Genomic DNA, 16570 nt, shown 5'->3' with positions numbered 1-16570 from the left:
GTGGATGAGACATGTAGTGTGAAAGTGCTTTGATTTGTCAGGAGACCATAGAAAAGCATGATACAAGTGCGCTCCATTTACCATTTACAATTTAGGAGGACCATGTTTCAAAGACTAACATCAGGATCTGTATTATTTCATTCATTTGGTGCTCAGATTTATATTTTTGAAGTTAAGCTGAAGTTGAAATTAATTTCTGATAAGAAATCAGTATTTTCTTGGGGTTTGTTTAAACTTATATACTTATTTGGCTTATTTTGTGCATTCTCTGTGTGGGCAGGTACCACCAGTAATCGGATTTGGGGCTGATCTGTTGCTTTATTCCATCATTTATTTTAACTCTGTGTTTCTGTGCGACATCAGAAGTCTGTGATGACATGAAGTCCTGACCTTTCTTAAACTGAGGGGATGTGTACACTCATAATGTGATATATTTCCTTCCACATGAGGTCTTAGTTGGTATCATTGCAGCACTGTTTATTTAATAATATATGTTATAGGGGCCAGGTGCAATAGTAAACCTTAATGTTGTAATGTATCTTATGAATTTCTGGTGGTACCGGTTGTTCTCTGGGGCTCTGGGCATAGGCAATAACAAAGCTGTAATGCGTAGTTCGAGGTTTGCTCTGAACTTGAGTATTACAGTAAAGTTTACAGGATAAACACACAATGTACAGAGGGCAGGGGCTGTGGGTTGGAGGGTCAACATAGCAGCAGACAGCACATGTTTTTCCACAACAGCTTAATGCATCCATCATAGGAATTAATTCTATATCATGTAAGATAATAATAAGCCCGTTAAAACCTGGATTGACATCAGTTTTCTATGTCTTTCTGTGCAACTTGGCATAAAATGTCCTGATTATTATATAAATTGCACAACATTATTCAAAGGTCATATGTAAATTGCCTGAAAATTATCTTAGAAAATGGAGAGAGAGCGTGAATTATTAGAAAATTATCAAAAACACTAGGAGGAAATTTTGTGAAAATTCTAATTCTAATTATTAGAATTATATATTTAAAATTGGGTTACAGTGAAAAATGTATAACTAATATAAATTCTGTTATTATCATATTATTTGAGCGCTTTTTACAGGTCCATTTCCTGTTTTTGTTATTGTTTTGTGCTCATTTTTAAAAGTTTTTTTGTAGTTTTTTTTTTTTCCAAAACGTTGCTAATATTCGGCTCATATCTCACAAAGTCACTCACAGGTTTCAAAGGGTTAAACAAAGTCTCAATATACAAATATTTTGTAGAGTTATTTCATAGGGTTTCTTGAAACAAAGCTTTCAGTCAACCCTTTCAGTTCTGTAATTAGCTGTGAGAACATTAACTCTTCGAGTGAGACCTGTCAAATCAGGAGTGAGGAGGAAGGGTGTCAGGAAGGACACTCCCTTTGGTCACAACATGGGAGGTTCTATGTATATACCGCCGTCTGACTGCACAGCGGTTCAACCACTCCCTTTTCCTTTAGTAGTCTAATATCGCACTCTGTGTTACAGTTTCACTGTATTGTTGAGTATCTGACAGGAGTCCCATTTAATACAGACTCCTGCAATGAAGTTTAATTGATTTCATGACTCAGGACCTTCAATCCATATCAAAATGAAAAGATTTGAAGAGAACCATTTGGCTGAAAACATGATCTCAGTGTTATTTTTGACTCAGACAGCAGGTGTCATGGGTTGTGGGTGTATTGTGATTACAGTGTACTTTGCTGTATCTTTGCACATTTAGGGCATTAGAATGAGTGTGAACTTTAAGTGTGAACTGTGAGTGGCTCACCACGGGTTACCCAGTGCAAACAGTGACCTTGTTTGCTGGTGGGGTGCATGTGGGCAGACCACAGATGTTGAGGCTCTTTGTAATGATTCAAGAGTCAAAATGCTAGTTTCCACTGAGCAGCTCTCAGCGTCAGTGTCTGGGAAACGAACCTAGAGGGTCAGATGGTAGATTGTGGCCCCTCCTCACATTGCTCCTCCCCCCTGCTGAAACATGTGCGTACCTCACTGTACCTGTATGTGTCAGTGTGTCAGACTGTGTGTGTCTGTGACAGCCAAAGAGCAAGCAGTGTTTCAGGAAAGCAGTCGACTGGTCAAGTGACAAAGTGGAAAACGACAGCTCTGGGGAAGAGGAGAAGGAGACAAAAGAGGGAAAAAAGAGGGTAAATAGAGACGAGAGAGTGAGAGAGAGAGAGAGAGAGAGAGGACGTGAGCCAGGGAGATTGGGTCAGAGAGAGAAAAAAAGTGCAAGTCTACACAGTATTGAGAGTGAGAGTGACTGTCAGCAGAGCATACACTTCCCAGAGGAAAGAGCCTGAGAGCGAGAGAGACTGCTGAGAAGTTCAGTCTGACAAAATGCTGAGGAGGAGGAGAAGCGTGTCATTTGGTGGATTTGGATGGTATGTTTCCTTTTCATTGGATGCTGATGTGTGTGTGTGTTTCTGCATCATGTAGCTGCTTCATGCTCATCATTGTGCACATTATGATTGCAGCTGTATAGTGAGTTTAAATGATGCACATAACGCTGCTGAAATGTGTATGTGCTAAGTGTTATGGGTGTGTGTGTTGAAGAAATGTCAACTTTTTTTCTAAAAAGGAAGGATGGGCGGAGGGCTGAGGCTGCTCCTCTGTGTCACACCTCTGACACTCTGTCCTTTGTGTGTGTGTGTGTGTGTGTGTGTGTGTGTGTGTGTGTGTGTGTGTGTGTGTGTGTGAATGCAGAGTTTCACTCTGTGCTGTCTCCACTTGGGGAGGGATGGCGATCAACGAGCTGCTTTGTCTCTGTCTCTGTCTGAGTCTGCGTCTGTTGTTGTTGCTGCTGTCCTGTTATGGGACTGCGGGCACAGCTCTTACCAGTCATGTTCTCCTGCTCTCTTGGCCAAGTTTAGTTCCCATGATGCAGCGCTGAAGAAGATGCCAGGGAGCCCATTTAGTGCTGAATGCACTGACACACTTGGATGGAGTGTTTTTGTGCTTGCTCCCTTGCTGATTGTTGTTCTGACACTGAAGCGCTGCTTCAGAGCACTTAACCTTCCCAGCTGGACTAAAGCAGCACGACAGGCTGAAATAGGCTGAAACAAGACAAAGCTGGGAAATAGCATATTGCACATAACAGGGTTGAGTAGTGATAAAACAGAACAAAAGAATCTGATGGGTTTTTTTTAATATAAAAACAGGTGATTTCTTAAAGGGACACCGACATGAAGTTTTGCTCACTCGTCATGAAGGGCATCTCCCTCTGAGTCTGAAGCCATTTTTACCTAGTTTTGGTTAGCCTGGACTTTTTGTAATAATGCACTTAAAACCTCAGACCCTCAATGCACAATGAAGTTATAGACATCTTTTTTTTTCAGGATAAACTGGGCTATCAGAAAATTTAGGCTGCAGTGATGTCACTTGAATGTACAAATAGTTATGAGACCTTAAAGACAAAAGAAAAAACAAGACAAAATTGAATTGTACAGATCTTTAGTGATAAATCACTCAATAGTATTATGCACACAAACTTTTTTTCCTGTAGAAAACCTTTCTCCTAAGTGCTGGGAATCAGAAAGTGAAAAAATAAACATTATAACTATTATAGTTCAAAAGTGGACACACTTTTCCAAAAAAAGTTTTTTGTTTTGCAGTTGTGTGTGTGTCCCATTATCTGTCCCATTCTGCAAAGCATCTCCTCTCTGTGATGCTGCAGAGGGTCACATCACACTCCTGACACTTCAGAGAGGGGCCTGATCCTCCTGCCTGCTCTGCCTGCAGTCAACACAGAGTTTACATCCATATGAGGCCCTGCTGCTTGTTACACTGTCTCCTGATTTACCCTGATTTACCCTTGTGTCGTTGTTGTTGTTGTTGTTGTTGTTGTTCTTCTTCTTCTTCTTCTTCTTCTTCTTCTTCTTCTTCTTCTTCTTCTTCTTCTTCTTATTATTATTATTATTATTATTATTATTATTATTACCAATATCGGATCTGTCATCACGGATTTATTGAACAACGCCCCGTTTCCAATAGGGGCTACCAGCGATAGATAGAGTAGGATTAGGCCAATCACATTACAGTTTGCCTCAGGTGACGCGTGGCAATGAAAGCGGATACGTCGGTCTGTCTTCCAATTGGACGGTGAGACCAAAACAAACCGCTGACATCTCTCCAAAGGGACTGTGGGAAACCAATATGGCGTTTAGTATCGATGCTAACATACTTTTATCACCGAAATATGATTAAAATATAGACGGAAGACATCCAATATCGGATCTGTCATCACGGATTTATTGAACAACGTCCCGTTTCCAGGGCTGAATCGAGAGGTTTCTAAAAGAGCTACGATGCATCCGAGTCATCCCCGTGAAAGGCACCAAAGTAAGACGATCCGACCTACGGTCTCAAAGTTGGACACTTTACATAAAGTTTAGCACATTTTAGTCGCACTATGGCGGGCTCAGAGGTTAAGCAGGATTTTTGTTTAGTCCTGCACGCAAACTACTGATAATCCACATTTAACTGAAGTCTAGAATTTATTAGTTTAAACTGATCAAAGTTTGCATGCAGAAAAGACAGGAAAGTAGACAAAGCATTAAGGAACAATGTGCGTCTTTCTTCTTCACGCCTCTTAAATGAGAAAACTGTGCAGGGTCACTGCAAAACATCCAGTTGCATGCTGTTATCTCACTAACAGCAGGCTTTGAGGATGAATCCTAACATTGTCATTTATAAAGCAGAGATATAAATAGAATTATACTCCTGAGCTTTTTTATTTGGGATACTTTATGAGCTTTCATATAGCACTACTACTTTAAATTGTAGTATTACAAAACAGTTTTCAGTGTATGGATTGTTCCAACAATTTCAAAGCATAAGTTGCAATGCATTTGCAGCCTTTGGGGGATAGTATCTATCTGAAGCTCTAGTTTTCAGCCTATTCAGTCCCATAATGAAATTTGCTTGTTTCCCTTCGTGAACATGGACAGACACACATATTGATGCATCGATGGCTACTCCAGAAAGTGAATGCATTACCGAATGTAGGGCTAACTTTGAGCCAGCAGGCCGCAGTTTTGTCCCAAGCATGTGTTTACATGCTGACATGCACTGGATTGTCCTTTGGTCTTTGAGATGTGGAGTGAATAAAGTTCACACATGATAGAATGATTTTTTTGATGATTCAGGCATAAGGTGGGCGGCGTATCTTCTCGACTGCTTTGTGATAAATCCTGTGAGAGCACAGACTGCAGCTCCATCATAATATAAAAGAGGCCAACATTTGTTGTCCAGCACAATCAGATACCATTGAGAATATAAGGTGTCACTACGGCACAGCAGGAAACCAAATATGACATCACAGTGGAAGTGTGCTTATTGCATTGTTTAACTGTATTTCTGTCGATTGTGGTGTGTTTTTATTAATGCATTATGCAAACGTTAATATAAACTACATTAGCGGCCTCTGCTGCATGAGCTACCTCACTAGCTGTTGCCTAATATGAATCTTTATCCTGAAGTTCTGTAAACAACATTACAATTACAGAGGCTCAGTTCTCTCTGCTCCGTGCAAATTGCCTGGGTTGACGCTGCTGTAATGTGTACTGTTACTGATACACCATTCAAAAACCCTGGAAACAAATTCAAATGATATTCAAAACTCCAGGTTGGGTGAAGGTGCAGTTACAATAGAGTATGCTGTGTAACTGTTGTGAGTGTGTGTTTTTGCATGAAATAGATCAGGCACAATTCTGCATGGTTCAGTCTGCAAATTAATGGGATTATAGAATGAATATTATAACATCCTTGTCAGAGATGCATGTGAGAGTGCTGTATAACAAGCACTGAGCATGGACATACATAGATGCATGCACACTCACACATACATAAACAGAAGAGGTAAAAACATATTTGTATGTGCAGTTTCACTCCAACAGAAGCCTCATGTTCTTCACAGATCCTCCTCCATGATCAGCATTAACAGAACTGGAAGGTTGTTAGTGTCTTCTCACTGTCATGTTTTTAGTATGAACAGGATGTGGTGAGGCATGAATAAATCCCTTATAAACACAGAGACCTCTTGTAACCGGTCTGAGCAGGTTGCTGAGATGCAACCTTGTTCATTCAAGTCAGGTGTCATGAAGCGTGCTCTGCTCTCTGCCGGTGAGTTGACGCTGACACCTGTACACACTAACTGTCCTCAGGCTCTACGTACTCTCTCTGAATTACAGATCAATTATGGAAATTAGCTCATGTATTTTCGGCCTCCATGACCCGGTTAGCTTGATTGCACCAACCACAAAATATGTAGGGGAAAATACATATTTTACAAACCCTCGTAATGTTGACAGTTTTGTTTCTTCATCACTCATACAAGCTGTTAGTTCATGCACTGAAAATGCATACTGCACGCATACTGTACTGTATTCTTTTAAAGCTGTAGTTGGTAACTTTTCTAAAATAACTTTTTGTCTTATTTGTTGAAACTGTCACTGTACCCTGACAGTAGTACATAAGACAGATAATCTGTGAAAAAAATAAAACCAACCTCATGGTTTTTCTAATGGTATTTGTTATATAACTATAACAACCAATCACAACCAAGGAGTCTCTAGCCCAACTGTCATTCACTTCTCTTGAACTGCAGTAAAACCATCAAACTACGCAGTGCTGATCTATATGAATCAGCATTCAGATAGATTTCAGTGTTGTGTTTAGCTGTAAAATGAAAAAGCAAAACAAAAACAAAAACTATTGAGCGAAAACCAAGCACTGCCAACCGGCCAGACCAACTTTCTCATTTAAAGCTAAGCAGGACCCTAAAATATGTTTCTGAAACATTGTATAACATACACTACTGTGTGGATGTAGAAGCAGTAACAGCAAATATGACAAAAGTTATTGGCATAAAAGTTATCAACTGTAGCTTCAAGGCGCCACAGCACCCAGGGGAGACCGAGTTCCACTCCTCATCATCTTGATTTACAGTGCTCATTTCCCTAATCTGTCTCTAAAAAAAAGAAGAAGAAGAAGAAGAGCACTTACAGCAAATAATTTAATTGCTGCTTTTGAGCAGTTTGTATCAGAGATGTGATCAATAATCTCTCTCTTTCTCTCTCTTTCTCTCTGTGTCTTCCTCTCTGCTTCTTCTGCAGGATTGACAAGTCCACTTTGTCTGCACTGAAAGCCCGGTGAGTTCTTCTTGCTTTTAACATTATCAAAAGTATCTCAATGTCTAGTTAATATTCTTATCTTAATTTCTCAGTCAAAGCGATAATTTTTGTAAATGTGCATGTGGAGAGGTTCCTGGTGAACACTGACACTGCGACTGCAGCTTCAATTTAAAGCTTCATTCAACCCAGACCTTATTTCCACTCACTCTCCATTACGGTGATTGATTCTGACTAAAACCTCAACAATCGATTCACTGTAAGGCTATGGACATTTCACTTTAGCAGCACACAACACAAAACAGCTCACGCTCACTCAAAGCAAGCCTTCTCCAACAAGTGAAAATGAAAATTGCTCCTTTCTTGTGCAGTTTTGATGCTATTTTGACTGCTGCTTTGTTGCATTTTTGTTGACCAATATTGTTTTTTTTAGGGCTGATAGTGATACTGATTATTAGTACTTAATGAGACCAATAACCAATATTTGGATTTGATATGCATTTACAATAAAAATAAAGATCTTTTTTGCCAATATTTAGAATTTGTAATATAACAAACTCCAACACAAAACTTTGTTTAAATACATTTGGCAAATGTTTCATCAAACTGAGACTAAAGTAAAAGCTCCTTCCATGCTGACACTTTCTTTGCACTTTTTAATGAATTAATTTTATCTGCGAACATTAAAATAAAACAGCGATACAAATAATCAGCAAAATGCCAAATATGGGCCCCAATTATCAGCCAGGCTGATAATCTGTGGACCCCTAGTTTACACTTAACATGCCACCTCTCTCCTACTTGCTTTCATGTGCTCCTGTGTGAGGAGAGTGATTGAAATCATGTTCCTCTGAGCTTTTGGACATGTCACGCCACTACTTACTACAGCCAGTTGTAGTAAAAGACTGTGTTTGTATTTTGGTTCCCACGTGTGAATGTAGCTTAATTTATAAATATGAAGCAGCAAGAGTGTCATTTCCATCCCTCTTATATCCAAAAGTTCAAAGGTCAACTTCACTGTGAGATCACAATGCTAAAATACTTTCTCGGGAGCGTTATTTTGAAACTGTGCTGACTGTATAGATCTTTTATGCTGCCGGGTTGAGGATGTGTGTGAAGCATCCATGTTTCATGTAGCTTTTTTGCAGCAGCGTCCATATCTGAGCCGTTGTCTAACTGTCATGGTTACATATGACTTTGAACCGACACGGGCGTAAACTGAAACTGCAGTTTGACTGCAAAGCAGAAGCATACATTTGCGATTGCATTTTTTTTTAGCAAAGCTGATGGAGAGATTTTTTGAACAGCTAATTTTCTACTTGGACAAGCTGTTGAAGGCTGCAGTTAAAAGATTAACAACAGTGCATCATTTTGATCTCAGATGGCACTCGCTGCAAGGTGGCATGCTGTTCAGGTGCTTACTACAGTCACAGCAAGAAGCCACTTAGTCAGTTTCCTCTGTTTTTTCTGCTTTTCTCCCACAGTTAAAGGCATACATGTTAGGCATCAGTAGTACTCCTGCTTTTGTCTTTGATTAAAACACTGGCCTCAGAGATGGAGATGATCTGTGGGCAATGTGGCTGCCCCCACTGCTCTAAAATAGTTAGGACGGGTCAAATGCAGAGGACTGATTGCCCCACAGGAATGAAAAAATATAACGGACTGGATGAAATTATGTAACTGTTTTATAGAAGTGGGTTATGGACACTTTCTGCAGGATAGTTTACTTAGTTGCTTATTTTTCTCAAACATGTGACCTGTAATAGCCACAGCACACTGTTTAATCGCTGCAGTAAGCTGCGCTGTTGTGCTCCACCGCTTACTTTGTTGATGCCTTATTCACTGGACGAATGCCATTGTTCACTCTCACTTTGGTTTTCTGTGTTTTGGAAACAAGAAGTGACAGCGACAACAGATAATTATGAGTGTCCTTTACAACTGACAGCTGTAAAAGGAGAAGCAGCAGTGGGTGTTTTGACAGACGTGGATTTTAATGTGTGACTGGGTTGTGCAAGATGAGAAAACCATTAATTAGAAGTGAAAGTCACATTGTGTCATGACCATTTGAGACATAAATAACAGCTGTAGCATCAAAATAATTTTGTATTGGAGAGCTAATGTGAATATAACTTGCTGAGTTGTGTACCAGTTTCAGGGGATGTTCTGTGTGAGGAGTTTCCTTTTGTTGAAACAAACCATCTGCAAGCCCTGTTAATGGAGGTTGCCATAGTGATGGGAGGTGAAGCTCTTGTGTGCATGTTTGTGAGTGTGTATTTATACTAAACCCCACCCTCTATGTGTCTCAATCATTTTTGACTCAATCACACTGACATTTACTCTATAAGAAAACATGCTTAAACCTTTTTGTGTTGCCCCATGGGTTGTCCTCATGTCTCACCTGCTACCTTCACCAGGGCTCAGGCTGTCTGTATTTACCATGATGGCGCCACCTGTTGAAACTCAGCATATCACTGTTGACTTCAACTTGGGTTTTTTTGACAAATTTGGAAAAATTTGTTGGGAAAAGGTGGAAACTCAACTGTCAGTTTGCTCCCGGCACTCAGTAACATGCTCCGAATCGTCTCTCTTAGTTATTTCGGCACGCCTCCTTTCAAATTAAAAGCGCTGACGCACCAAGCAACTGGTCTGCAATCAGTCAATGTTGGGCCTTCAGTGAGCGTCTGTCAGCTTGTTCTCATTCCAACTAAAATGGCGCTGCTTTGTCAGTGCTTTTGGCGTAAGAGTGCAGCGGCAAAAAGCACCTTTTGCTTGTGCATGAAACGATGCTAGTTGGTGTCTGATGAGAACCCGGCCGCAGTGTTATTATATGCCAATGGATGGATGAGAAACGTGGCAGGATGGTGTCAGTGTCAGTGTCAGTCAGGTTGTTGTTTTCAGGTTTGTTTCAGGCATAAAGAAAAAAATGAGGTCAGTCTGAGTCATATAAAATAGGACTTGTCTGTTATCTACAGTGTTCTAACACACACACACACACACACACACACACACACACACATCTCCACCTCCAGTGTCTCCCTCAGTCTCTGGCCAGGTGTCATTAGACCGTCTGCTCTGGAGTGGCTCTGAATATGAATGAGTGAGTCGTGACTCTGCCCAGACGCTGAATAGCACAACTTGTGTGCATGCATGCATGTGTGTGTGTGTGTGTGTCAGTGTGTCTGTGTTTTTGATCCAGGTGTTAGATGTGAGAAAACAGTGCAAAGACAAGCACTACAGAGCTAAGAAAGAGATGAATGATGATTACACTTTGCAGGATGGAAAGGATTAATACATGTCAACCCAAAATAATAATGACTTCCAATTAGCATGCAACCTGAGGGGAGGTTGAACAGATGGGAGTGAGTTTATCACCCTTGTTGCGGGGACGCGTGACATGCTGACAGGGGATTCATGATATAGTTTTGAATATAAAGAAATGCCATTTAAATTATTCTGTTTTGGGATGCCCGGTAGCTCAGTGGATGGCATGAGCCCCCAGGTCATGTCCTTGCTGCAGCGGCCGTGGGTTTGCTTCCAGCTCATTGCCCTTTGGTGCATCCCAGCTAGCAGGGAACATTCCTACAACATTGGCTAACGTTAGCTACAAGTTGCAATAACGTTTTAAGGAAAACATTTTAATCTCATGTTCGTTTTAAGGATGCTTATCATTTCAACTAATCTTCCTGTAAGGTTAAATGCTAACTAAGACGTAACGTTTTAACTGAAACTTTCTGAGGATGTTTTGGTGATGTTTGGAGGTGACAGATGATAGAATCTTCTTCGATAAAACGTTCCTGCAATGTTGCATAAGTACAAAGGAACATTTTCAAAGCAGCATTCATAACATGTTATCAAGGACCGAGATTACACAACATTTTTTAAATGAAAGTGTAATGTAATATTATATGACACACAAAAAAACCCACATATTTTGATGTTTATAAATTATACAACCTGGTCTTTAAGAAGAATGTTCTGGGAACTTAATTAAACTTATTGCTGTAAACATTACTAAAACATTGCATTAGTTGCATCGTACCATTCTCAGAACTTTTTTCGAACCAAAAATTTGCCAGCTGTCACCCCCTCTCTCTCCCCTTTTTACACTTACATTCTTCCCAGGCACATAAAGACAAAATGCCCCCCCCTCCCTCAAAATAATAATAATTAAAAAATACTTATCATTTTCAGCTAAAGCAAAGAAGCATCAGAAACTTAGTAGGCGACACATAGACAAGACATGCTCCTAATTTATGACTTTAAATGTGCTCCATTGGCTCAGTAGCTGGCGGTCTCCTGCAGTGGAATTGCACAAGGACAAATGTACAGCAGAATAAAGCCACAGAGGGAAAAAGGAAAAGGTGAAAAAGGGAAAAAGGAAAAGGTGAAAAAGGGAAGTGGAAGGCCACGGGCACAAAAGCATCAGATGGGTCGCTCACTTCAAAGTTTGAGGCTGCAGAGTAGCAGGTGTGCTGATTTTATTTTGTTGCCATCTCCCTTTTCCCCCCTGCCTGCCCTCAGTTCACACTGTGCTTTATGTATCCTCTCTCGATCAACCTTTCTCTCCCCCTATTTCGCCTTTCTTCTCTCTCCTCTTTCATTAATCCCCCGTTCCTCTGCCTCTCCTCTGCGCATGGTTACTACAAAGAGATCCCTCTGCCTCTCACACATACACACACACACACACACACACACACACACACACACACACAAACACCAACCTCATTAATAACTGCATAATCAAACCTGTGTGTGTGTGTGAGCAAACACATACATCTGTGGGGTTTTGTCTTGAAGTGGTGGTGAGGGTGAATGAATATTACAAGTGCACAAACAGGGATAATAGAGGAGAGAGGATGAAACGCAGAGAGATAGAGCGAGAGGTTGCTCCCGATCAGATTCTTAATAGATTGTGACGATGCCCCGAAAATTGTGGTGAGTAACTGCTGTCTGTCATTTGTGTATTTTTGCACCATCCACATAGTTGTATTTACATGATTACAGTAAATGTTTTTTTTTTCTTTTAGCACTTTCTAAGTTGTTACAAACTTGCACTTAATCTGTAGAATAAATGCTGTTCAGACTGAGATTTTTATCATGTAATTGCTGCTGGCAGCACGAGCTGCTGTTTAAATGATGAATCAGGTACTCACAGAAAGTCTGGAAAAGTTGTGTGATTAGTTAATACATTTTGGCGTGAAGACAGCATCATTTACTTGAAAACATTTTCTACAACATGTTTGCACTGACATTTACCATTTTTAGATCTTTATTGAATTTGGAGTCATAGTGTGCACATTGATACAATGCTGATATTGTATTTATTTGCATGGTAAATTGTGTGGCTAAATATGGAGCTGGTTTTGCTCCTGTTAGCTGTGATTCTAATCTGTTCAACTTTATTTAAGGTCACAGGATCACTTTATTGGTTATTACAATTCTCTTTAGTTAACAAAAGTTTAGTTAGACATAATAATACTACTGCACCTAGTAAGTAGGCTCATTAAAGGAATACCTTACCACTCAAATGACCATTTGTCTATCAATCACTCACTCCGTATTACATTGAATTCCTGAAAAAAAATTCTTTTCACACCTCTAGTGAACAAAGAATCCAACAACTGAAACACTTATTGAATTGAAGTATTTTGAGACCATATTTAAGGCAGAACTATATCAAACATCTGTTTACAAACTCTCACACAACTTGTGCCCTATAATCCAAGTCGCATTAATCCAGCTGCATGCTCAATACTTTCCAAATATACAGTCCTCTCGACGGGGAGCTGAACTAAGAAAAAAACAAAGACAAAAAACCCAACTTTACTATGCTGTCTTCAAAGAAAGACTCAGTGCACAAACACAGTAATTTTACCTTGCTGAAGACAGGAGCTGCTAGTCTACCACTGCCTCAAGCAGTTAGTTTGTTTCTGTTAAAATTCAGCTTTGGTGTTTGATGGATTAATCCTGAATCACCAAAGTCACACAGTGATTCAAATGAGCTACAGATGGAGGCAGTGGTAGAAGAGCAGCTCCGTGTTCAGAGAGGTAAATCTACTGAGTTTTTTTTAAGGGACGCTGGCTTAGAAGAGAGTTTAGATAAATTTTACTTTCAGTTCATCTCTCCATCAGAAAAAAACAGTCTTTGGGTTGTACTGAGCATGCAACTGGATAAGTGAGACTTGAATTATATTGCAGGCAGCTTTGAGAGTTTTTAAACGGATGTTTTGCTATAGATTTGTTGTTGTTAAACACGATCCCCAATGTCTTCAATAAATAAAAAAGAAACTCTCCATTTTTGGATTCTTTGTCCACCGTTGAGGCATGTGAGAAAATGAATGCAATTAAACAGTGTTAGTGTGTGTTGTATGATCCCTCAGGATATTCAGTACCAGTCCTTATGTTTAGCTTCATTTGCATGATGTAAAAGGGCTTATGTAGATTTCAAGTTTAAGTACCAAAACAAATTACTTTTGCCTCTCCGGCTATATCCCAGATGGTTTTACTTGTTGGATTTTCATTCTGGCCAACTGTCTGCCTGCCTCCTCTAACATGCTGTTAAATGCATGTATGTGTGTGTGTGTGTGTGTGTGCGTGCATGCGTGTTGGGGGTCTGCAGCCAGCTGCTTCTAATTAGACGGTGATATTCGACATGCATTATTTCCATCCTCCTCAGCCCCTCCTTGGTTGTCTTCTCTTCTCCTCACCTCTGCCATTCTCTGCTCGGTTCAGTCAGAGCAGCTGCTTACATCTGACAGCGTGGTCTCGCTCAGACACACCGCTCACTCGCAGCGCTGTGATGTTAATCCACAGGCACCTGTGGCACTGTCCTCTCTGCTTTTCAAGAATAAGGGTGCAGCCAGGTCACTCTTTGCTGGATGGTGCTGATTTGTAGTCGAATGTAGCATTTATTTCACCTTTTTACCACTATGTTTTGAGTCTTAAATCTGGACTGTGGGAGTCTGACATATAAATGAAGCACCATTACATTCAAGCCCTTGCTGATTAATTTCTCACAATGCTGATTAGCTATCGTCGCCAGGGAAATCTTTTGGTTTTTCACAGTGTGCCAGAGTTGTGGTGTCTGTGGCGGCTTTCCCACGCTGGCGCACCAAGAGTAATGAGAGCTAAGGGGGGGGGGTGCAGTTAAAAAAAAACAAAAAAACTTTAAGCAAGCGCTTTGAGGATGCAGCGAGCTCAGTTTCAGCTGATGTCATAAGCACACATCAACAGTGCTCATGTAAATACTCCCAATGCCAGAAGGGGGAGACAAAAGTGTCAAACTCAAGCTTGAGCATCCTTTTGTTTGGAACTGCTTACATTTGCTTACATTTGATTTTATTCCCCTTTGCTCACCTAATCTTATTTTATTACATAGTGGTAGTGTGTAATGTGTGCACAAATACTAATGTTATGACCCCATAGGTAGTACAAAGAGCAAGGAAGTCTGCGTAGGGAGGAAGACCTGATGGTAGATAAATCAATCAATCACTGGAATTTAACCTATGAGGCCACTGTTCATGTCCCCTGTGAAACAAAATGTCAGTGTTGACCACTTTTACCTTTTTATCCTTTATCCTTTATTTACAATGTACTTACATCCTGTATGTATAACAAACTTTTATTGTAGCCAAACACACTCTTTTCTAAACCTAAAGAGGTAGTTTTGGCACCTAAACCCAACTGTGCCGCCACCACTCAATGCAGGGTTAAGAGGTCCTGGTAATATATTTCTCTTTAATCCATTTCGCCAACCTGGTCGCATTGATTACGTGAAATGACCGTGACCGCTTAAGACCGCAGCCTATTACGTGGACGTGGCAGGTAATGTGTGAGGACCTGGTGGTGGATGAGTCAAACAAACACAGGACTTTCACCCAGGAGGCCACTGTTTGTGTCCCTCATGACAAAGAAGTCAGTGTCCTTTACGACTAATTTACATTCCATATGTAACAAACTGTTATTTTAACCAAAAATATAATCTTTTTAAAAACCTAACAAGTCGTTTTAGGGCCTAAACCACATAATGCTTGGTCTTTTCAACCTTTTTTTGCACATATAAGGAAAGTGATAAGATAAATAACATTACTGTCCACCTGAGTTGTTGACTGTCATGTGGACTGACAGGCAGGATGAGTGACAGGAATGAGGCTGAGCAATTGGAGAAACTGGGCTCAGATGAAATTATAGGCATCTTTAAAAGACTACAGAAGGATGATAAGAGGAGGTGCCTCCTTCCTTGAGGTGTGCCCTCCCTTTATCATTGTCTAGCCTAGTTTTTTGGGGCCAGGTGTAAATGTTATCTGTCTGCCAGCATCATGGAAAAGAGCAAATGGGCTGCTGCTATTTCTGGAGCCTGGCATTTACTCTATCTCCTGGCGCAGCTTCCATATTGCGGGGAACGATGGTGAGTTGTGACCACCAAACAAACACGACACTAAATGTCTGCTGATATCATATTTACTTTAGGTGATGGCTTATTAAAGCTCAAGGCTTTGCTCTGTATCATAGGAGAAGAAGAGGCAGTGATTAGTCACAGAGAGGTTGTATGCAGCCTTAATGAGCTGTCAGCTTTATGGTGTTTTGCTTATTGGAAGTAGATGTTGATGTAGTGTACACTGTTACAGTCTGTTAACCTAATATAAGGAGTAGTGATGGAGGACAGGAAATGAGTCAGTATGATACTCAGCTAGGGTTAATTTGGGAACCAGGGTTTAATATAACTGCAAACACTTGCATATAAATCTATTTAATGGGACTGACTCACTCCCCTACCATGCTTTCACTTCACTTTTTAAAACAATACAGCCTTGAGTGTGTTCCCCCTGGCTATGGGTGGCTGCATGAGTGTGTGTGAGAAAAAGGTAGAGAAACCCAAACCACAAGGTTGCGGTGATACTTGTAGCAGTGTAATGTGGGAAGTGGTGGAACTCCACCCATCCTCAAAAACTCTAGGGGGGATGTTGCACTTCCTCTCCTCTCAAATTCCACTTAAGTTACAGAGTATTACTGAGGACATTTTATATACATTACTATTTTTTGGCTCCTATTTTAAAATGAAAATTATGGTCAACTTTAAGATTACAGCCGATGGCAGCACTGTGGCTATATCTGCATTAGTAATAGTAATAAGACAAAAGCAATTAAATCAACTTTTGGATTAATTGAGCTTAAAATTGCAATTTCTGGTCATGTATTTACTTCTGATACTGTCCTCTTGCACAAATTACTGCATTAATCTGTCCATGGGGAATAAAATGGTACAGTCCACACATTTTCACCTATTTTTGCTCTGACCACAAGAGGGAGCTGCCAGCACACATTTGTTTCAAAGGTCCTCTCAGAGGGAGTAATGGCTGCACAGTAATGAAGGCAGCTGATGTAAAAAGAAGTGATCACTAGAGTGAGCAATTTCTCTA

At 40.3% G+C, this 16570-nt stretch overlaps 1 protein-coding gene across 4 annotated transcripts in view; it reads left to right on the top strand.

The window, feature by feature from the left end:
• Positions 1 to 16570, top strand: part of LOC121943293 (rap1 GTPase-activating protein 2-like) — a 109581-nt gene that overhangs the window by 16246 nt on the left and 76765 nt on the right. For 2 of the 4 annotated variants that reach the window (XM_042486799.1, XM_042486796.1), the window contains exon 2: positions 7137 to 7172. Coding sequence is in view for 2 of the 4 variants with exons in the window: in XM_042486796.1 (XP_042342730.1) it covers positions 7137 to 7172 (36 nt within the window). In the remaining 2 variants the exon portion in view is untranslated. Of the gene's footprint in view, positions 1 to 2056; positions 2406 to 4352; positions 4363 to 7136; positions 7173 to 16570 lie in introns of those variants that run through there. The other 2 variants (XM_042486795.1, XM_042486800.1) reach the window with 2 other exon arrangements.

Source organism: Plectropomus leopardus, chromosome 5, assembly GCF_008729295.1.
Source record: "Plectropomus leopardus isolate mb chromosome 5, YSFRI_Pleo_2.0, whole genome shotgun sequence".
In the NCBI taxonomy this organism is placed as follows: domain Eukaryota; kingdom Metazoa; phylum Chordata; class Actinopteri; order Perciformes; family Serranidae; genus Plectropomus; species Plectropomus leopardus.
Note: the sequence above shows the minus strand (reverse complement) of the source record. Positions and strands in the feature narration are given on the sequence as shown.